At 48.2% G+C, this 24,078-nt stretch overlaps 1 protein-coding gene across 1 annotated transcript in view; it reads left to right on the forward strand.

The window, feature by feature from the left end:
• Window positions 1-24,078, forward strand: part of SIRT1 (sirtuin 1) — a 500,675-nt gene that overhangs the window by 460,207 nt on the left and 16,390 nt on the right. Inside the window, exon 8 of the mRNA XM_078643204.1 lies at window positions 15,438-16,025. Within this exon, the coding sequence (XP_078499330.1) occupies window positions 15,438-16,025 (588 nt within the window). The remainder of the gene's footprint in view (window positions 1-15,437; window positions 16,026-24,078) is intronic.

A 24,078-nucleotide genomic window follows, 5' to 3' on the forward strand; every position in this document is an offset into this window, starting at 1 on the left:
TGGTATTGAAATGGTTTGTCCTTCAAACAATGTATGTTGATATTTGAATTATATGCATTTTTAAATGATTATGTAAAATAAAGAGCTATTGAATAGCTTTCCCCATCTTTGATAAAAATGTCTTAGTTTTGGGCGTTAGAATGAGAAGATAAATAGTGGATCAGTATTGGCACTTCTTTCTGTTGTTTAGTTATTCTGGCCAAGGTCAGCACTGAGAGGATGTTTCTGGCCTTATGGCTCTGCATCAAAACATACCATCAAGCCCTCTGGCTTGGAACTGAGTCGGCCCAAAGCCACTTCGGAGCTAAAATCTTCCGGTTCCAAGCACAAACTAGTTTCTGAGCCAAAACCTTCGACACTGAAAAGCAGCAAACAACCTTCAGAGCCGAAATCTTCCACGCCGAAAGGCCACTCCATCTCGGCTTCAAAAAATAGAGTTGTTCTAAGCACCAATCCAAAATTCTTTCCCAAAATGGTTTCTGCTTTTCAACATAGCAATTACTGTGCTAACTTTCCTGTCCCCACTGTAGCCCTGATTATTTGCTGCACGTCTCATGGTAGAGCTAGAGGAAATTGTAGGACAGCAGAGTGTGATGTCACTAGGATTGGGTAGCTAGTGGCTATGGTATGTTTAAAAGAGCAGCCTGGGCAGGAACAGACTTCTTCAGGACCAGAAAGCCACACGCAGATGGGTATCTTCAGCACCAGAAGAAGTCTGGGGCTCGGACATCCCTCTTGTGTCTAACAGTGGGAACGTCTTATGACTGTTTAGCTTCTTAAAATTTATATTCCTCAAAAAGCTAAATTTATTCACATGATACCAGATTACCGCGTTTCCAAACTACTGGACAACATATGGGCTGCACAAAAAGTGGAACTGATTTTGGATTATTGAAATTGCCTCAATTTATGTGGATTCAAGTTTAGTGAATTACATGGCATTCATTAATTTAAAGTATTACTACTTCACTTACTCATAAATGCTTTGTGAATTGGACCCAAACATCTAAAATGGGAATAGCCATGGAATATTCATATGAAATTAGTACAAATCAAAAGTACTGTGCCCTGTTTGTTAATATGATGTTGAACATTTCAGGGCTAGTTCCCAAAGGCACTCCTGTAGTACTACTTGAAATACTCCAAAATACCTTCATGAATTGGTCTCAAAGGAGGTTAATGCCGGTCACTAGTGGGCCAAAATGGTGGCCTCTGGTAGATATTCTGTTGGTGTGTCTCATGTTCACTGATGGTAACAGGTGCAAGGTTGAGGTATAAGGATTCATGGGCTTGTCCAAAATGGTCAGTGTTTCAAGCACTTGCAAATGCATGTGAACACTTGATTAAGGCATCCACTATGGCTAAATATACTTTACCAATGGATGATTTTTAGATTCCAGTCCTCTGATGCTTTTGCACCTCACACAATAGCTTGCTGGTCCTTAAGGGATAAAAAAAGCTTTTGAGGGATTATAGTGTGAATCATATCTGATAGAGAGTGTTAGTTATCAATTCCTTGCCTTAGAATTTCGTCCTGGCATCAGTTTGGATCTAGAGATTTTTTCCTTCAGCAGTACCCCTGCATGTAGTAAGGTGGCATTGGTCGGCTCCGCATCAGCGTCGTGGGCATCGGGTGACATCACAGGATCTACATAGACACCGCCCATGTGCCCTGACTTTAAGTCTTTCTTTTTCGTGCCAGCCTAAGCGGAGATCCGGAGACGGCTACCTCTTACCCGTGTTTTGGCTAGTCTTTTTCAACTTCTGTTGACTTCTTTTCGAGTCTTCGAACTCCTGGTGCACCGAGGGAAGTCCCAACATCAGATCGGCTTCAAACCTTGCAGCTCCTGTCATTGGGCGATGTCTGTGACAGATCGGCACCTGGTGTGCCTTTAGTGTCTGGAGCATGACCACGACCCCAAGTTGTGCTCTGAGTGGCGGGCCATGAACCCAAAGGCTTTGCGGGAAGGGTCCCGAAAGCTGATGGATGCCTGGAACTCGTCTCAGCTCCCCTCCCATTTTCGTTGGAGAGGAAGGTCTTGAACGGTCGCTGACCCCATGCTCCTCGCAAGTCGTCAGGAAGGGCTTCGGGTAATTCAGGGAAACACAAGAAGCCGAAGAAGCACAGGCATTCTTTGACTTCTCCATGTCAGTCGGTCGCCGTGATGCGGGATCCCCTCTCTGAATCTGAGTTCTGCTTCTGAGATTCCTCCACCCCTCCCTTTTCGGGAGCCAGAGCATCTCCTGCCCAGATTTAGAAATTGTATGAGGCCTTGTACCTCATCTTTGGGCAACCAGACTCTACTGGCGTGTCTTGGGGCCCTGCGGTGTCAGTTGGGGGCCCTGGGCCTTCGACACCAGTGGCTCCGGAAAGTCCCCTTTGATCAAGGCCTGGATCTGGATCAATGCTGGTCAATCTTACTCAACCTTCCCCAACGACGCTCCCGGCATAGACTGTGCCCCGGGTGAGTGCCGACCCCATCCTCATCTATGAAGTGGACACAGAGCTGGAAGGGGTTTCTCATTCCTAGTGTTCCTTTTGGGCCACAAGGTGAGGAAGAGGACTGGGAGGTACCATGACCTTCTGAGCATGGCCATCGATCCTCCCATCAGACTCCCCCTTCGGGAGGATCTTCTGTCGCAGCAGCAGGGAGGGTCTTTCCACTGAACCTGTCCAGTCTCCACCTCCTTGCATGGAGATTGCGCGATTGCAGTTGACGGCTTCGACCGAAGTCTGGGATGTTATCCTGGCAGCCTCCACTAAAACGGTATGCGTCTGTAGATGGAACAAATTTGTGGCATGGTCACAGCAAAGGCTGTTGAGCTACCTTTTGACCCTTTTTTGGAAGTTCTCTTGTATATATTTTCTTTGGCCCAGCAGGGTTCTGCTTTGGGCACCCTTAAAGGATGTCTTGAAGCCATCTCTGCTTTTCTTTGGCTGCTATATCAGTATAGTTAACAGATTATTTAAGGGCCTTGCTCATCTATTCCCTCATCTCCTTTCGTAATGCCCAATGGGACTTAAATCTGGTTCTCACTTTTCTTGTGTGCTCCCTTCGAGCCTCTTCATAACTGTCCCCTCAGGTTGCTGAATCTCAAAACTGCCTTCCTTGTTTCCATCAACTTTGCTTGCAGGGTGAGCGAGCTGCGGGCTTTATCTTCTAAGGCCTTTTTTCTATCTGTCTATCCGGATAAAGTGGTGTTTCAGACCAAACCTTCATTCCCTCCTAAAGTCGTCACGCCTTTTCAAGTGGGACAATCTATCACTATGCTCACCTTTTACTACCCCCACATCCCTCCAAGGAGGAGAGACCCCACCGTCTGGACCCAAAACGTGCATTGTCTATCTGGATAGCACTAAAGACTTCCGGGTCGGTGATCACCTCTTCGTTGTCTACGTGGGTGCCAAGAAAGGTTGGGCTGTTCAAAAATGGACCATCTCCCGATGGGTTGTCTTTTGCATTAAAATGTTATGTTTTGATGAAAAAGGACGGTCGGCATCCACTGCATTAGCACATGGAGTTCCAGTCCTTGACATCTGTCAGGCAGCAACGTGGGCATCATTTTACATGTTTACCAGACACTACTCCATGGACAGCCAGGTACAGAGGGACGGATACTATGCCCGTTTGGTCAGCCAGGACTTTCGGGTATGATCTTCGCTCGCAGGCTCTCTGGGGTTGGTATTGCTGGAGTATCTATTCTAAGGTAAGGAATCTACAACTCTATCAGGTCTCTATCAGGTGAACAAGTTACTTCCATTCGGTAACAATGTATCTGGTAGACATAGATTTCTTGCCGCCCCATCCATCCTCCCCACTCTGCGAACTGATTTCTAGGGATAGGGACTCCCTTACAGGACCCTACTTTTGGCGCACCAGTGGCAAGTGTCTCTCATAGGTCTGCGCTTCTGGCTGGGCAAGTAGTGTTAAGAACAGACGTCAGCACGCATGGGCGGCATCTATCTAGGTCCGGCGACGACGGACGCATAACTGACCGATGCCACCTAACGACGCACAGAGGGGTAATGCTGAAAAAAAAATCTCTGGATCCAGACTGATACCTCGGGGAAATTCAAAGGTAAGGAATCTACAACTAACATATGTCTCTACCAGATAGATCATTACCAAAGGTAAGTAACTTGTTCTTTAGGCTGTGTTGAGTTCTGTTCACATCCTGATAAATTATGTTCTTGTATTTGTTACTGGAACAACGTTTATCTTTCTTACGATTTCTCTTCTTTGGTTACTGTGCGACTGTAGGAAAGTGGGTTTCCGTGCAGTAACCCCCCCTCCCACACACACACACACACACACTTTTTGACAGACTACTGATGCACTTTCCCAGGGCCTGTGTTCTTTTCCCCAAAACCTAACCCAATTGGCATCTCTGGCCACAGGTCAGCCCCTATGTTAGAACTGGGGGTTTCTAGTTGGCAATGGTATACACCTTTGACCAAATAGGGACCCTTGCTTCTAAGTCAGGACAAGGGGATTACACTCCTAGATAACCCCTGCTCACCCCCTTGGTAGCTTGGCACGAGCAGACAGACTTATCCCAGAGGCAGTGTGTTAAGCATTTGTGAATATACACAGCAATACAGTCTACAGATGAACACCACACAGGTTTTATAAAAATAAGTATTCGTTATAAAGACTTAACACAAGACCACAAACGACAAAAATCCACAATACTGTATTGAAGATTGACTTAAAGATGGTAAAAGTTACTTAGTTCAAGTTGGTGATAAATGCAACACAGTTCTCACAAAAGTTCCTGGATGCGTAACACAAAACAAACAAAAGGCTCGCAAAGTGGGAGATGCGTCGGTTCCATGCTCCGGGGGAGATGATGTGTTGCGCCTCAATGCTTGCGCAGAGTAGGAGATGCGTCCTGATCCTTACCAGTGCGGGGGTGATGGGTGGGTTCTCGGCCTGCGGCCCGGTTGAGATGCGCAAGATGGCGCCTCGATGCGATGTGCCAATTTTGGTGCGATGCGAGAAGATGGCGTCCTTGATGCGATAATGCGAAGACGATGCGTACAAACCCTGGCAGCCTTGCAACGACTCTGTACCTGGGAACCCTGACTGGCCCTGCGACATGCTTCTCCGGTGGTGCGACGGCGACTATCTCAATGGCGTCACGCTTCTCCGGTGATGCTACAGCAGACCGCTGCGACAAAGACACGCTTCTTGGGAAATTCGGCAGCAGTACTCTTCTCCGGCGATGCGACAACTACAGCTGCGGCGGCGACCCGCTTCTCGTTGCATCGCGCTTCCAGCGACACGCAGGCTTCTGCAGATAGAATTCCCAGCAAGGAAATTTAGAGGGCAGCTGGTGGTGAAGTCTTTTGTCCCTGAGACTTCATTCGGAGGCAGGCACAAGTTCAAGCCCTTGGAGAAATATTCTGTAAGATGATGAAAGTTCTTTGAAAGTTACTTCTCCTTTCCTTGGCAATTAAGAAACCACTGCAAGCCAACCCAGCAAACAGCAGACTGGCAGAGGGGCAGTCCAAACTCCTGCAGCTTCCTTGGTTCTTCTCCTTGGCAAAAGGTTCGTCTTGTTCCCAGAAGTGATCTAAAATTCTTGGGTCTGGGTCCCAATATTTATACTACTTTTCTCTTTGTTCTCTGAAGGCAGAGGGGCTTTGCCCAGTACAAACCAGTTCTGGAGAACTGTTGACATGACTCCTTTCCTTTCCTTTCACAGTGCAGGGCAGAAACATCAGACGCCCCACAGGAGGTGGAGCCAGCATTGTGGAGGGAAAGCACAGCCCTGGAGCACTTTGTTGACATGATTCCTTCTCTTTCACAGTGCAGGGCTGAGACATCAGCCTCACTCCAGGGGGTGGAGCCAGCCCTGTGGAGGGAAAGCACAGCCCTGGAGCACTTTGTTGACAGGATTCCTTCTCTTTCACAGTGCAGGGCAGAGACATCAGCCTCACTCCAGGGGGTGGAGCCAGCATTGTGAAGGGAAGACCCAGCCCTATTCAGGTCCCAGGTGCAACCTCCCTCCCATCTAGATGCAGATCTCTCTATTCACCACTGGGCTGACTCATTCTACATCCTGGAATCCCCTAGCCCTTTCACTTAAACTCCAGGCAAGGAATACACAACCTAGCAGAGGCAGGCTTAGATAGTTAGACAAGAAAATACCTACTTTCTAAAAGTGGTATTTTCAAACACAGAATATTAAAACCAACTTCACTAAAAGATGTATTTTATCATTCTGAGTTCAGGCCTACTAAACTCTAATTTCTACCATGTTCACTGAGTCTGTTAGGATTATAAGATGTAATAATCTAACTGCCCCTTCTGCCCTATGGAGAACAGGCAGCCTTGCAATAGTGAAACACGAAAATGGCTGTAATTCACTATTAGAACATGCTACACACACCAGGGCATGTCCTATACCGTATACTTACAATGCACCCTGCCCTTGGGTCTACCTTAGGGGTGTCTGATATGAAGAAAAGGGAAGGTTTAGGGACTGACAAGTGGGTGCACTTGCCAAGTCGACATGGCAGTCACATACTGCACACAGGCCTGAGACACACTTTACAAGCTGCTTCTGTGGGTGGCACAACCAGTGCTGCAAGCCCACCAGCAGCATTTGATTTACAAGCCCTGGGCACACATGGTGCACTGTACTAGTGTCTGACAAGTTAATCAAATAACCCAATCATGGAGTGTTGGACCTGTCAGCCATAGGGTGGTCTTTCCCTACCTTTTTGGAGAGTGGAGAAGTGTGGCTCACTGGTTAGAGGAGGCAGACCTGGTAGCAGAGGTCAGCCGGTACCAGGGTTCAATTCCCGGCTCGGTGGGGTCTTGAGTCCTAAAATGTCCATGGACTCGACAATTCTCGCTCCGGTGCCTACTCGATTCACGGGTTCACACTCTGCGACTCTGGGCAATAGCTTGCTTAATCTCCACAACGGCCCCTCGCGGCGGGATGCCTGGCTTTCACCTTGCGGATACCCTGCCGGGGTTATCTCACAGGGGAATACCAGGACGGGTTCCCTAAACAAGCGCTTAGAAACCGCTTGGTGATTTGCGCTATATAAATTCCTGTACATTTACATTTGCATTTACATTTTTGCCCTTTTGCCTCCCATTTTTACCTTACATTTTGTTGGATTTAGGACTCTGGTCACCTCACCACTGCTAAACAGTGCTGAGGTGCAGGTGCTCTTCCCTAAAACCTTGTGACGCTGACATATCTGCCACAAGCCCCTGCCACTGCAGTAAGGCTTCACTCTACATAGGCTAGCAATGGAATTGCCTGTCTGGAACTGCAACCTCAGTCTTGTAAAGGGCTCCTGAGGTGTATGGGAACCACCACCACCCAAGTCGCTGTGTAGCGCCGTGAGGAAAAGCACTGTTGCAACCAACATCACCGCTGCCAGCCTGGGCGCCCAACTGCACGGTGCCCTGAAAGTACTGTGGGGGAAAACGCTGCATGTACCAGCTTTACCGCCGCCGGGCAGGGACCTGAAAGCGCTGTGAAACGCTGTGCGTGGGTGCCTGGCACTTCCCGCTGACTGCATCTGAAGTTGATCTCAACTACACCGCTGTGGGCCCGGGTGAAAGTGCACCAATATCTCCTTCGAAAGCACCGCCGGCGGCCCGGGAGACTCGGGAGGCTGTTGCCTGCCCCGCTGACGTCACCCCTGTGCCGAGCTGTCATTGGCCGTAGACTCTAAGGATTCCCCTCGCGTCAGTGGAGGGCTGCGCTGGGATTGGTGCCTGCCTCGAGGGCTCCCCAGCTTCGACCGGGACGGGAAAGGTTGCAACGAAGACCGGAGAAGAACCGAACTGCTGCCAGCCCCGTCCGGCTCCCAGATGAAGCCCGTGTGTGTGCAGAGCCTCCCGCGCCTATCACTGTCTTGGGCGGGAGGCCTCCTAGGAAACTGCCCACTGGGAAGCGGCTGCGGGGAGCTGTCTTCGGGCATAGCGGGCCGGCCAGACTGTTGCGCCTGCATTGGGGGCATTTCAGGAGTACCGCATTTCCTCTCCCTCACATGTGGCAGTACCGTGGGGGAGGCCTGTTGGGAAGCATTGTTCAATTCCCCCCCCCCCCCCCCCCCTGAGCTGAACTGAGGCCCGAGAACCGGTCTTGGGTTACCGCATTATTTGTTATTTACCAAACCACTCAAGCAGTGTGAGGCGTGCAGCAGTGTGAGGCGTGCAGCAGTGTAAGTAATGCAGCAGTGTGCGGTGTGCGGTGTGCAGCAGTGTGCGGCGCGTGCAGCAGTGTGCGGCGTGCAGCAGTGTGCGGCGTGCAGCAGTGTGCGGCGTGCAGCAATGTGCGTCCTGCAGTATTGTGAGTAATGCAGCATTGTGAGTAATGCAGCAGTGTGAGTAATGCAGCAGTGTGAGGCGGGCAGCAGTGTGCAGCATTGTGCAGCATGCAGCAGTATGAGTAATGCAGCAGTATGAGTAATGCAGCAGCGTGCGGCCTGCAGCAGCGTGCGGCCTGCAGCAGCGTGCGGCCGGCAGCAGCGTGCGGCCGGCAGCAGCGTGTGGCGGGCAGCAGTGTGAGGCGGGCAGCAGTGTGAGGCGGGCAGCAGTGTGAGGCGGGCAGCAGTGTGAGGCGGGCAGCAGTGTGAGGCGGGCAGCAGTGTGAGGCGGGCAGCAGTGTGAGGCGGGCAGCAGTCTGCGGCGTGCAGCAGTCTGCGGCGTGCAGCAGTGTGCGGCATGCAGCAGCAGTGAGGCGTGCAGCAGCAGTGAGGCGTGCAGCAGTGTGGCGTGCAGCAGTGTGGCGTGCAGCAGTGTGGCGTGCAGCAGTGTGGCGTGCAGCAGTGTGGCGCGTGTAGCAGTGTGAGGCGGGCAGCAGTGTGAGGCGGGCAGCGGTGTGCTGCATGCAGCAGTGTGCTGCATGCAGCAGTGTGCAGCATGCAGCAGTGTGCAGCAGTCTGCAGCATGCAGCAGTATGAGTAATGCAGCAGTGTGCGTCCTGCAGCATTGTGTGGCAAGCAGCATTGTGAGTAATGCAGCAGTGTGAGGTGGGCAGCAGTGTGCAGCATTGTGCAGCATGCAGCAGTATGAGTAATGCAGCAGTATGAGTAATGCAGCAGTATGAGTAATGCAGCAGTATGAGTAATGCAGCAGTATGAGTAATGCAGCAGTATGAGTAATGCAGCAGTGTGCGGCCTGCAGCAGTGTGCGGCCTGCAGCAGTGTGCGGCCTGCAGCAGTGTGAGGCCTGCAGCAGTGTGAGGCGGACAGCAGTGAGAGGCGGGCAGCAATGTGAGGCGGGCGGCAGCATGCAGCAGTATGAGTAATGCAGCAATGTGAGGCGTGCAGCAGTGTGAGGCGTGCAGCAGTGTGAGGCGTGCAGCAGTGTAAGGCGTGCAGCAGTGTGAGGCGTGCAGCAGTGTGAGGCGTGCAGCAGTGTGAGGCGTGCAGCAGTGTGAGGCGTGCAGCAGTGTGAGGCGTGCAGCAGTGTGAGGCGTGCAGCAGTGTGAGGCGTGCAGCAGTGTGAGGCGTGCAGCAGTGTGTGGCGTGCAGCAGTGTGAGGCGTGCAGCAGTGTGTGGCGTGCAGCAGTGTGTGGCGTGCAGCAGTGTGTGGCGTGCAGCAGTGTGTGGCGTGCAGCAGTGTGTGGCGTGCAGCAGTGTGTGGCGTGCAGCAGTGTGTGGCGTGCAGCAGTGTGTGGCGTGCAGCAGTGTGTGGCGTGCAGCAGTGTGTGGCGTGCAGCAGTGTGTGGCGTGCAGCAGTGTGTGGCGTGCAGCAGTGTGTGGCGTGCAGCAGTGTGTGGCGTGCAGCAGTGTGTGGCGTGCAGCAGTGTGTGGCGTGCAGCAGTGTGTGGCGTGCAGCAGTGTGTGGCGTGCAGCAGTGTGTGGGGGGCAGCAGTGTGTGGCGGGCGGCAGTATGAGTAATGCAGCAGTATGAGTAATGCAGCAGTGTGAGGCGTGCTGCAGTGTGAGGCGTGCTGCAGTGTGAGGCGTGCTGCAGTGTGAGGCGTGCTGCAGTGTGAGGCGTGCTGCAGTGTGAGGCGTGCTGCAGTGTGAGGCGTGCTGCAGTGTGGGGCAGTGTGAGGCGTGGGGCAGTGTGTGGCGTGCGGCAGTGTGTGGCGTGCGGCAGTGTGTGGCGTGCGGCAGTGTGTGGCGTGCGGCAGTGTGTGGCGTGCGGCATTGTGAGGCGTGCAGCAGTGTGAGGCGTGCAGCAGTGTGAGGCGTGCAGCAGTGTGAGGCGTGCAGCATTGTAAGTAATGCGGCAGTGTGAGGCGGGCGGCAGTGTGAGGCGGGCGGCAGTGTGAGGCGGGCGGCAGTGTGAGGCGGGCGGCAGTGTGAGGCGGGCGGCAGTGTGAGGCGGGCGGCAGTGTGAGGCGGGCGGCAGTGTGCAGCAGTGCAGCAGTGTGAGGCATGCAGCAGCGTGAGGCGTGCAGCAGTGTGAGGCGTGCAGCAGTGTGTGGCGTGAAGAATAATGCGGGCTAACAAATGCGGGGAAGCTAGACTAAAACAAAACCCAAACATCGCCTCACGCCGAAAGCAAATCTGTTACTGGGGGGGTGGGGGGGGAGTGGGCTGTAGCTGAAACTAAATAAAGGTGACTTTGTACATTATGGGAATGCTTGCATGTTGATTAAAGCCCAGGCCATGGTTGAAGAAGCAGCACAGACGTGCTACGTTTATAGGAGGAGTGGTTCTGCCTTTTGTTGCCGACACCGTGCAGTGGCCACAGTTAATGTGTGGTGCAGAGTGACAGCACGTCGTGGAGCATCAGAGCACAGTCCGCTCTAGCAAATAGAAATTCCACTGTTGTCTCTGTGTTTATTTCGGTTGTAATGCAAGGAAACCCAAGTTTAAGATGGAAGGACTAGCGCACTGTCGCATGTACCTATGTGGGCACTAATCAGGAAATACGATAAAAAATGTAAGTGGTCTGGTGTGAAAGATGAAGCGGGCGGCCGTGAAGAGGCGCTGCGCTGGATAAAGGAAAGGAAACACGAACACTTGCATGCAGAGCTTATAATGGGAGAAGTTTGTATGCCACAAGTAATCATGGTGATCCATGTGGGTAAACAAACAACAACAAGCTCTTGCCATTGCTGTGGCGGGGGGGCGGGGGAGAGGAGCGGGAGTGCATTCCTTTGAAGTCTGATACGGGGGACGGGGAGTGGATCCTTTGAAGTCTGATGCGAGACACAGACAAATGGTGGTGTGACGTGGCTGGTTTGTGCACGCGCATAGCTCACATGAACTGTGCGTGATCTGCAAGTTTGGTAGAGTTTTTGAAGTGCTTACTATAATTCTCACCTATCTATCCCTGCGCTATAGAATAGTCGAGACCTAAAAATGGAAGGGAGACTCACACCAATGATGCCAGGTCTAACACCCTGGTAAATGGTACCACAGGTACCCAGGGCACTGTAACCAGGGAAGACCTCTAAGGGCTGCAGCACTTATTGTGCCACCCTTGGAGGCCCTGTACCTTTACACACACACACACACACACACACACACACACACACACTGCCTTTGCAGGATGCGTGTTTTGGTGCAGAACAAAGAGTCAACATGGGTGTGTGCCATGCCTACAGCCCACTGCCCTGGCATAGATCAGTCACCTCTCTTGCTGGGTGCCCTATACCAGTGGTGAGGGTACAGGGGCATGAGCCCTGTAACCCTACAGTGTACAAGTCCATTCTTAGACATCGTAAGTGCAGTGCTTCCATTATGTGGTGCCGGGAGCTTGTCATTACAAACTCCACAGCTCCACAATTGCTACACTGGAAACTGAGAGGTTTGGTATCAAACTTCTCAGCACATTGAACCCACAATGATGCCAGTGTGGGATTTAAAGAAAAATGCACACAGAGAGCATCTTGGAGATGCCCCCCGAAAAACCACCAGCCTCTTGTGGGTTCCCTGACTGGTACACACCAACCTGCCACCATAAGACATGTTTCTGGACCCCTAGGGTGGAAGCCTTTGCTCCCTGAGCCCAGAAACAAAGCCTTTCCTGGTTGGAGGTGTTCACACCTCCCCCAGACCAGGAACAGCCATCTGTGGCAGGGGAGCTTCAAAGGCCTAACAGCCTTTGTAATGCAACCCCAAGCCTCTCCTGCTGTCAGCAGCAGGCCCCCTTCTGTCTCCCCTCCTTTTTGGTGGGAAAACTAGCCAGCCCAGAAGGTGTATCCATCTCTGCCATGTCCACCTCTTCGGTGGGGGAGGTGAGGTGAAGCCCTCTCTTTAGTGCTCGCCATCTTGCAGATGGCAAGCACTCCCCAATCAGAATTAGGGATTGTGCTCCTTCACCACATGGGGTGAGCACACCCAGGGTGTAGACACCCTAAGGTCAGTAGCCCATTGACTACTGACCTCACGACCCCTAAAAGGCCAGTAAATACAGTATTTAGGGGGCAGCCCTAAACCAAGAAAGGAGATTCTGCAACCAAAGAAGAAAAAGGATGAAAGAAGACACCCAGCAGAGGAGACTGCAGAGAACTGACTTGGCCCCAGCCCTACCGGCCCGTCTGCAGTTTTCGGAGATTCTTGCCAAAAATCGTCTTGTCCTGCAGCCAGCGACCTCCAGAACCCCGGGGAGGACTGACTGCCTTCAACAGAGACCGAATGGATCAAGGCCATCGATGCACTCAGTGGGAATCTCACCCTTGCGGATTCTGTCAAATCACTAGGCATCACGCTAGACCCAAAACTGAACATGACGAGACACATTAAGAACTCGGCCAAAAGTGCGTTCCTTAACCTCAGACTACTGAACAAAATAAAACCCTACATTCTGCCCAACGATCTCAAACAGGCCACACAATCTCTGGTACTGTCAAGACTGAATTATGGAAACGCAGTCCTCGCAGGAATCCCAAAATCACATCTGGCTCCCATTAAAACAACGCTACATGCGGCGGCCAGAATGATCACCGGTATCAAGAAATTCGATCATATCTCCCCTGCACTCAAGGAACTTAAGTGGCTTCCAGTGGAAATACGGATTAGCTTCAGAACAGCCTGCCTCACCCACAAAGCCTTTCACTCTGGCAAACCTGAGTACTTGGCAAAAAAACTCATAAAGGCCGGCCAGTCCAGGAACCTGAGGAGCTCAAACTCCCTTCTACTCATCCCACCTAAAACTAGAAAGAAAAAAACTGCAGATCGAGCTTTCACCGGAGGCGCTCCCAAAATCTGGAACTCCATTCCCCCTCACATCAGAACCATTACCTCCTTTGTAGAATTCAAAAGACAACTTAAAACCCTGTTCCTCAACCGCGCCGTAGGTATTGGATAAAGTGGGCCTAATACTAAACAACGACCTCTGCTCGAGCTCTAATTCTCAGAAGAGCCTGGAAAAATGTCCAAAAAAACCAATGTGCCACTCTTTTACTTGCCCGCCTCTGTTAATGTGCCCACTATATCCTGTATCCTATGTTTATCAGTTTTGTACCTACTGTAAAGCGCTCCGATACCCCTGGGTCTGGCCAGCGCTTTAGAAAACTTCTTAAATAAATAAAATAAATAAATCTCCTGTGAACAGCAGCTCTGAGAAAAAGAAACCCCAAACAAAGACACCGAGCCTGCTGAGAAAAAAGAAACCTGATGCCTGGAACCACTACTGCAGCTGACACCTACAGCCCGAGTTTAAGTAGCCAACCAGTCCCAGCGATGTGCTCCAGAGTCAGAGTCCACCGTGGGTTGACACCTCCAGGACTCCCCGACGTCATCTGCAGCCTCTGCACAGAGGCACCCCCCACCCCAACCGCGAGTGGCCCCCCAGTAAGTTGAAATCTGACCTCAACACACCCTTGCATCCAGAGGGCCTGCGCCATGGAGAAAGGAACCAGAGGTGCACCTACATCCCAGAGCCCTCCAACGTACCTGCCCAGCTGTTGGTTCCTCCCGGAGGTCTTCCTGGACCGAGCCTGCAGCTAAAAAACAAAACCGAAAATCCCAATTAAAAACAGGGCACCCAACGCCAAAACAGCACCCTGCACCCAGCCGCCTCTGCTCCGCTGCGAGAGCACTTTGTGTGCTAAACTTGATCTCCCTTTGCCCTGAGCCTAACACCAGGAGCTTGGCTCCCACAACCTTGTGGCCTGCTCACCAGCAGCCACCAACCGGAGTCCGCCTATTCCCCCATTGGATAACTTCGGGCCTCAGCTCTCTGCACCCAGCTGCCCTAGTGCCGCTGAGGGTGTAACGAGAGTGCATCCTTGACACTGGGGGAACCATTGTCCTAACCTCAGAAGCTCAACTCCAAAGACTGATTACTTACCTGGTAACCGTTAACTTCATTTCTCTCCATAGGAACCTATTGACTATTTTTCTCTGAAATTTTTTCAAAGTGTGGAGTTGATTTGTATGGAAACCTGAAAAATAACAATTGTGCAAAACTGATTTTACTTACCTATTCTCTAGGAAATGTCCCAGTGTGATATCTAGGCATATCACCCTGAGTAGAAAAAGTAGTCTCAAAAGTAACGTAAAAGTAACTTACCTGTAATTTTCATTGCAAAGTCGATACAACGTATATGTACAGCATTTCACTGTATTACATTACCAGTAATTTAAACTGTTACCATTTCAAAGTACATTTACAATTGCATTTCAAACTATATTTACTGCAAAGTTTTTATCAACTTACCTGTGCCAGGCTTGCTTGGTTCTAGAAATAAAATGACTAAAAGAATATTTTTATACAAAAACAATTGGTCTGAAGTTCAGTCTTTGAGTGTGTGAATTCATTTGCTGACTGTGTGTGTACAACAAATGCTCAACACTGTCCTCTGATACTGCCTACCTGCTCGACCACACTACCACAAATAGAGAGCAAGGTTAGATCTAACTTTACCTCTGCCTACCTTTGGAGTTTCACTGGACTCTGTGCACACTATACCTTACTTTGGTATAGTATATACAGAGCCAGCTTCATACAGCGACAAGTTGGGATGGTGCAGTGGGTTGTTGCAAGTCCTGTTGCATTCAAATTCTAGTAAAAGACCAGTGGTGTCCTTGGGTTAAATGCATTTAGCATGCACAGCCTTCATGCTCAAATTGACAGAATATGGTTTGGCTCTGAGCACACACTCAAATAAATGCATCCTCTTCTTGAACGTACCTGATGCCACTTGGTGAAACTAAAAGCTTACTTAGCGGTCTGCTGCTCTCTGCTAACATGTCGCAATTGCTGTGCGCACAAGTTGTATGTTTGCTCCCATAGTCTCCCGCTGCGCAGAGCATATCTCCTGTGTGTCTGTGCAGCCAATATTACAGTATTTAGTGCTAGATACAATATTAACGTTAACAATAGCCGTCCGTTACTAAAGTGGGAGGGTGTGTTCCAAAAGTAACAAAGGTCATACATACACTTATTTCACTTGGTGCTTCCAGGTGTCATACTCAAATGTGAATGATTATTTCGTTTTAATGGCAATGTTTTATACTTTATTTTTACTCATTGTTTTGTTTTATTTCTCTTCAGGTTCCATCCCACAGGAAGTGCCTCAGATCTTAATTAATAGAGAACCTTTAAATCATCTGCACTTTGATGTAGAACTTCTGGGAGATTGTGATGTTATTATTAATGAGTTGTGTCAAAGACTAGGCAGCGACTATGCAAAGCTTGGTCACAATCTTGTGAAACTCTCTGAGACCTCAGAAAAACCCCTACAAAGCCAAAAGGATCTTGAAAAGCAGTGTACCGGTTTACCACTTAAATCAGTAAAAATATCTGAGGATCCTCACTTGCTTGAGCAAGTTGCCGTGCCCGGTCCATCACTTACTGTTCCAACTTCTGAAGACGTAGCTTACAAGCCATCACATTCTGGTTTTTACTCCAAGCCCTCTCTAAATTGTGTCGAGGAAAACGTTCAGGAACTAAGGGTTCACATTAGTACGAACACATTTTTTATTGATAATGAGCCGTTGGTGAAGATTGAATGCTTAAAGGAAGCTAGATCCAATGAGCACAACAAAATAAACGATGAAAGGAAATTCGAAGTTGAAACGCAACAAAACAATTGGAATAAAAAAAGTAATAAAAAGGAGCCGATAAGCAAACGTCTTGCTAGTAAGTGCAAATTCTTACTTGCATATTTTGAAATGTATAACCCGGAAGTATGCATCAAAAATGTTTAGTGTATTGCGGGAGAAGATTATCACCATTTTATTATGTATTAGTTTTTATTTTCACTTTTTTTTTAGTTAACTTCAAATAAATACAGGTTCTAAAACTGAACTTTAAACTGCTTTGGACAGTCTAGCTGACGAGTGCCAATTTGATATAAAGTTTTGATGCATAAGTAATCCTAGACATAGACCCCATTCTTATGTGGTCTTGTTCCATAAAACATTATACTGCTGAGTACAGAGTTTTTCTATAGAACTTTGTTTTGAATCACCGATTTTAATTTTTTAATACATTTTTTTAATACGGATAAGATTTACTTAGATGTCAAAACTTTTTTTATCATTTGAGTTTTATCACTAGACGCTTTCTTGAATAGTTCTACAAATAGATGTTTGAAATCCAGCTGTAATGAAGGGATATGTTGTAGTTGATTCTTGCAATTTCCGCATTTGGCTAGACCAAATTGTTTCGGACAATACCAAACCTGGAAGCCATCATGCAAAATGCTATAAGAGGAAACCTAATGCTCCCTGGTTCACCCTAACTTTATCTGATAGTCATCTCCTCTGTCGGAGATTAGAAAGGCAATGGCGAAAAACCTACGACGAGGCTGCAAGAGCACAGTACGTCCAACAGAGGAAACTATATCTTGCCAACATTAAAACGGCTAAAAAGGACTATTTCACTAGGGTTATAAATGAAGCTCAACATAACCAAAAAACTGTCTTTGAAATTGTCAAATCTTTTACTCATCCTAAAGCCTCCATGCCCGAAATTCCTCCTTCAGAGAGCCTGTGCAACCAAATCGCAGACTTCTTTGAAGAAAAAATCGTCAATATCCAGATGCATTTTCCCCCTCCTCCGACCAACCTCCTTGAGGTAATTGATAACCACCCTCCGCTCTCCGCTTTTAAACCGGTTTCCCTCCAACAAACAAGCAAGGCAATTCTGGCTTGTAAATCTGGAGCTCCCACTGATCCTTGTCCCCCTATCATTTTACATCACTTGATAGAGACAGTAAACCCATACATCAATAGTCTTATCAATGCATCCTTTGAATCTGGGCTAGTGCCGAATGATTGGAAGATGGCCATTGTAAAGCCTCTGATGAAGAAGCAGAATAAATCGCCCACGGATCCCAGCAACATGCGCCCCATTTCCCTGCTTCCTGTTCTTAGTAAAATCATGGAACGGCTAGTACATGATGAGCTCAAAACATTTGTAGAGGCCCATAATATCCTGCATCCTCAGCAGTCGGGATTCCGTTCCGGCCATTCTACTGAAACAGCCTTGATCGAACTAGCTGATTCTGTCAAGTTCCTGCAGGATGAGGGAAAGCAGGCAGTCCTCGTCCTGCTTGACTTGACAGCAGCATTCGACACCATCTCGCATGCCATCCTGATTAATAGAATGCGAGAGATCGGCGTGACAGACACAGCCTTGGCATGGGTTACTTCTTTTCTATCCAATAGGTCCCAGACTGTGTCCTTGGGTCCCTATCTATCCAGCGAAAAATCCATTACATCAGGAGTGCCTCAGGGGTCCATATTAAGCCCTCTTTTTTTCAACATCTATATGGCCCCCCTTCTCGCTGTGATAGAATCTCATGGGATCCTTGTCACGTCTTATGCCGACGACACACAACTTGTCGTTACCATCGACAAAAAGTGGCCGGATGCAGATCTTCGTTTTAAAAACTGCCTCTCGGATGTTTTCCAATGGTTGAATAAAAACCATTTAAAATGCAACAGTGCTAAGACAGAAATTATACCGCTGGGTAAAGATCTATCTTTCTGTCCGAAAGACTGGTGGCCCTTGGGATCAGAGGCCCCCCCCCCAGTGCAGTATCATCAGCACGGAATTTAGGAGTGCAATTCGATTCACTCCTTTCTTTCGATGACCACATCAGGATTACGGCTGGACGCTGTTTTGGTCTCATTAAATCACTGAAAAAATTCTTTGATTTCCTCCCCATTGCAGCTAGAAAATCAGTCGCGGTAGCTTTAATACTTTCCCGACTTGATTACTGCAATGGATTAATGGCTGGAGTGAAAAAGTCCACCCTTAAGAAGCTGCAGAGTATACAACATGCAGCTGCGAGACTGGTCCTACAACTCCCCAGAAGGTCATCAGCTTCAGCAGCATTAGGAGCTCTGCATTGGCTACCACTGCATAAAAGAATTCTTTTTAAATTGCTTCTCACCGTTTTCAAATCTACGCAAAACACAGGTCCCCACTATCTTGCAAATCGCTTTATGCGTTATAATCCTCCGCGATGTCTGAGATCCTCTGGGACAAATCTCATCATGATTCCCAGATTTAAATACAAAACCAAAGGTGGGAAAACTTTCACTGTCTTGGCAGCCAAGGCATGGAACAACCTACCAGCCAACCTCAGACAAATTGAAAAGGAGGGCCTTTTCAGAAAACTCCTTAAGACTTGGGTGTACCAAAAATCAGATACCTCCGTACTGGCAGCCATTTAGTTCCATCGTTTCACCTACTCCATTTGTCATCTACTTACTGCTCGCAAGCTCAGCGCCAAGATGCTCCCATGGGAGCGAATGTTCGCGCTTTACAAATTCCCATAAATATCAAAAATATCCAGAGCCACAGCAAAAAAGAAAGAAATCGTAGTACAATGGAATCTGTCAATCTGAAGGGTTATTTGAAAATGGGAGGGGTAGATGTTCACCCCTGAGAATATCTGTACAAATAGTGTGTACTTATATGTAGTGTGAACCTAACTGGGTGCCGACCATGTGAATTGTGCAAGTAACAGTGTTTAAGACAGCAAGTGGGGATTTAAATTTTGAATCGCACAATTGGATTGTTTTTCACTTATTTACATTTAAATTTTTTGGGACAAAAGGAAGTTGTGATATGCCTAGAATCTCAGAGATACCAGTGAAGTGCCGAGGCTGGGTATTTTGAACCCAGATCCTTGAAGTATTTCCTTGACCTATTAACTGTGTAGAAATATCCTTGGGTGTCTCCATGCGTAAAAAAAAAAACCAAAGATTTCAAAAGTCAGGGCATTTCAGAATATCTGGTCATGTGTATGAAAAGGGACTGAGTGAGGAATCAAAAATCTGACCGCATCCTCTCAGTGGTGCCTCAACTGTGGGGTGGTCGCGGCATTCACCTGCCAGAATTTTTCCCTCCTCCCTCTACAGCTATCTACTGGATATGTTACACAGCTTTACATGTAACAGTTGCAACATGATGTTGGCACAAGTTAAGTGCAATGCTCTGTCAATATGTATGAGGGCTATTGTAGCACTCACCTTGCACATTAACTATGTATAGAGGCAGTGCAGGTTATAAGCGAATGAAGGTTTTAAAGCGTGAATCTTCTGGGTTTACATGCTCTGTGTTAATCCACCATCTAGTGACTGGGCCTGGATTTCTCCTAAAAAACGTTGTCCTTCTACATTATTTGTTTTTGCTTTGGGGTTGGCCATGACAGACGTCCATTTGGTGTTCCCTTTGCTCGCCATTTTCAGATTTCGTTTTTCCTGCTGTTGGGTCTGGACCCATGCTGAAGAACTCCAACAATTGGAAGGAAATAAAATTCTAAAACTATTGTTAAACATATCTGGAATCCGTCGACATCAGAAGTTACTGGAGAAGATTTCTAGGGTCCTCTTCAACGTATCCAGACAATGCACGTGCATGGGGCTCCCTGTGCGTGGTGATGGAGAAAACACTGTTCCAATTCTCTAAAAATTGCCATCAAAGGTTTTCTCAGAAGGACCAACATACAATTGGCAACCTCTACCTGCTGATAGACCACCGAAGTGAGGACTGCAACGCATGCGTGGTGTTCACCCTGAAGACTCTGAGGGTGAAAGAGAGAGGCAGAGAAGGGCCCACTACAACATGCAGGGCCAACATCCAGCACTGTCTCTACGAGTCTTAGGCCTCTCAAGTGACAAAGAGAACATCTCCGAATGCCCAGAAGGTGAGGAAGAGACCAACATCCAGATCGTGGTCATCCAAGTATAAGGGAGCAAGAAGACTTCTCAAGAGGTAAGAGAACCATCACCCTAGAAAAACATAAGAGTCCAGAAAACCAGACTGCAAGTTTGAATGGAGCCTTGGTGTCTAAGTACTCGACCGCAGCCGCGCCCAGAGAGGAGAGTACCCTCCGATCCTTCGAAAAGGGCACTGCAGCGCTAAAACCCACCCAAAAATCCAAGACGTCGAAGGGCTGTCGAGGAAAATATGCATCAGCATCAAAGCAGGAGCAGTCCAAATCTGAGACCGGGTTAGCCAACTGTACTATATTTGAAAGACTCTGAGTAAATCTGAAATTCTCGATGCTGAACCACAAGAGTCGGAGATAGAGAAAGAGGAAAAGGCTCACGGCTGAAATGGCTGTTATTTTACAAAAGGACTTTGAAAGTCTAGAACACTATAGATTCCCTACTAAGAGCTCGTTAACAGAGCAAGGGGAGAAAAGCGTTGAAGACAATAGAGCCTCAAGAGGAGTAGGAAGAGGAAATTTTCTATGGAGAGGAGGAGGAACAGATGTACATAGGTTCTGAGGCTTAAGGATACCAAGAAGCACAGAGGCAGGATCTCGAAACAGATTCTCCAGAAGAAGCTGTCGACACATCCTCGAGGCTGTCACCACCAGAAGACATTGGGGTGTGTAATCCGGTGATCGAGAAGGAAGCAGATGGATATGGAATTCAACTTGAGGAGAAACCCCAATCATGTTTTTTATTAGAAACTATCCACCCTACGCAATCTAGGAACCAATTTCTCACTGTGTTGCCAAGTGTGTTAGATCAAGGAAAGGATGCTTTTAAAGAGCCAGCCAGATGTAGAGCAGTTACTCCTCGAGTGGATAAGAAATATAAACACTCCTCTAAAGACCCAAGCTACATTAATGGAACAGTCTCAGCAGATTCTATTCTAACTTCCTCTACTAGGAAAAGAACAAATGTACCAAGCACATGCCCTCCTCCAGACAAGGAGAGTAAGAAGATGGACCTTATGGGCCGAAAGGTACTCAGTGTAATGATTGTTATTTTTGGCCGGATATATTTTGTATATTAATCGCGAATTCCTTGGATATCGGCTTATAAGATGGGGACTGAGATGCAGAAAAGGGGTGTTGGGGTAATGTCCTGCTTGCATGCATGTAATCTTCATTACTCAGATTGCTGGGCTTCCTGGTCATAATCAAAGTTTTGCAGCGTGAATCCTTTTCTGGATTCACATGCTTTGCATTATTCTGCCATCTTGTGGTTGGGTCCGGAATAATTCGTTTTTTTCTTGTTTTGGTCGCTGTCGACCACCTTATGTGTGACGTCAGACGGTATACTGGAGGTCGACGTGCGTGGTAGTAGTCTTTATATATATTTTTTCCGCCGTTGGGTCTGAAAGCAAGTTGGGAAGCTCTGAAGATTTAAAAAAAACTTCCCAAAAAACTTCAAGAAACCTGAAAAAAGGCTACCGCAAATCTCATCTTACATCAAAGCTGTAACCGGGGACAAGAGTAGAGCTCTGGCGACGACACCACAGAGGACCTAGTCAGTCCACAAATGGCAAGGTAGGGTACATGGAAAATACCCCCTTCAGTTTTTGTCCCAATCCCACGTGCCACCACAAGTACGCACAACGCGATCCACATGATGTCTACAACCTGTGCCCTGCCCAAAGATAATCAGGACAAGGACTGTGAAGCCTGTTCCTGTCAAACACTCAGAAGCTGCCGAAACCAAAGAGAGGCCCACTACGCCACGATGTCTCAGACCACGAAGAAAACATCCCTCAAAGACCTGGGTTTCGCCAGCGACGAGGAAGAACGTGGAGTACCAGCAGAATCGACCCACGAGGAATCGGACGTTGAAATTCTAGAAGGGGACTCCGAATGTAGAAAACTGATAAGGTAAGATACCATATACATCGGTCGGAACCGAAGGGCGAGGAACAGAAGGCACAACCTAAGGCAGCCCCGATGCCGAGCAAAAAGGCGATTGAGGGTCAGCTGTGATTAAAAGAACCCCACGGAACCCAACCAAAGGTTACCGAGGAGGAAAAATCGCCAAAGCAAAGGGTCGAACAGAAAACAGCGAAGAAAAGCACTACGCCTTCGAAACCGAACGTGGGCACTAGTAAGAAGAGAAAATCTCCGGCCTTGCGCCGAGAGAGCTCTTCAGGTCAACAAGAATAGGAAAAGACTTGAAGACTAAATGGCACCGCTCCTCCGAAAGAAGGCGTTTTATGCCTCTCTAAAGGATTTTCGAATCCCTAAAACCATGGTTGCCGAACCAGAAAACGTCGAACCAAAGAGACAGAAGACACCGAGGGAGAAGAAGGTATCTTCGACTCACCCCCAACTCCAGAACCTAGCAACGAAGAGCCAGAGGAATACAGGCAGCTACCAGAAGAAGAGGAAATTCTGAAAATTTTGAGGATTCATGGAACGACCTCGACACCGAGAGTCCTGAGGAGGAGGTATGTAGTTATCCTTCGAAAGCATCAACCCCAGACGACATGACTTTCTACAATGGCTTAGTCAAAAGGGCAGCAGACTATTTCGGAGTCACCCTAGAGGAAGAAAAAGGAGACACATGTTTCTCCTGGAAACTCTAGACCCTGCCATAAAGGGAACTCAATAAATCCTAATGCTTCCTAGCCTACTGGCTCAAGGCAAAGAAGCCTTCAAGGAACCAGCTTCAAGCAAGGGTGTAACACCCAGGGTAGAGAAGAAATAAGGCCTTCTCAAATGACCTTAAGTATATTCAAGGAAACACCGTGCCAGATTAAATTGTCGTCACCCCAGCCAGAAGAAGAGCTAATGCAGTCTCCAATACCGGCCCTCCACCAGAAAAGTAGAGTAAGAGAATGGACATGGTGGAGAGAAGAATGGAAAACGAAGCAACTACACAATGGCGCATCACAAATTCCAACGCCCTACTAAATAGGCATGCCACCAACAATGGGACGAAATGGGGGAGATGCTCGATAAACTGCCTTTAGAGAACAAGAAAAGAGAAAGGTCTATTGTCCAGGAAGGTAAAACGTGGCCAATACATGCCTTGAGTTATCCCTTGATGCTGCAGACACTGCCAGTAGGCAAATGTGCACAGGCACCATCCTCAGACATGCCTGGATCAGAATATCAGGATTAAAACAGGAGGTTCAAACCTCTATCAATGGACTATTCACTTGGGATACACTCTTTGGGAAAGAAGTAGATGAATCCCTCCAGCAGATTAAAAAAAACAACAAGACTGCTAGGGCAATGGGAGCCCTACAGCAGAGATGTTCCTTTAAAAGAGGTGGTTTCAACAACAGGGAGACCACAGGAAGAGGTGCATTTGGTCAGGGACGTCAAATGTCACAGCATCCGCAAGGTCAACAATCAAGTCAACAGGGCAGCTACCAAGGCTGGCAACATCAGAAGCAGCCCTTTCGGGAGAGGCAGAGGCCAAACTCCCAGCGGAAGAGGAAATGGCTCTAACTGACTCACTCACAAAAAGGAACCCACACAAAACACCAGTGGGGGGGAGAATATCCTTTTATCGCAAACAGTGGGAAATTATCACAACAGATAAGTACAGGTATTGCAAAGAGCTAACAAAAACACCACCTGCAAAGCTACCAAAACCAAGAAAATTTCAGAACTAACACAGCTAAATTCAGAGAACAAGGAACTATTCCAAAAACAAGCAATAGAAGTAGTAGCACAATAGTAATGTTTCAAAAGAAACTACTCACCGTACTTCCTAGTACCGAAACAGGACCTAACTCTAAGGTCAATCCTAGACCTAAGGTTCATAAACCGGTTCATACTAACACAATGCTTCAAAATGTGTACTCTTCAAGAAATGGTCCCACAAATTCAAAGGGGAGACTACATGGCAACAATAGACCTGAAGGACGCCTACTTTCATATCCCTATGAACAAATGACACAAAGTACCTGTAGTTCCTGCACGACGGAATACATTATCAAACAAAGTACTTCCCTTCGG

The sequence above is a fragment of the Lissotriton helveticus genome, chromosome 5_1 (assembly GCF_964261635.1).
Source record: "Lissotriton helveticus chromosome 5_1, aLisHel1.1, whole genome shotgun sequence".
Taxonomy (NCBI): Eukaryota; Metazoa; Chordata; class Amphibia; order Caudata; family Salamandridae; genus Lissotriton; species Lissotriton helveticus.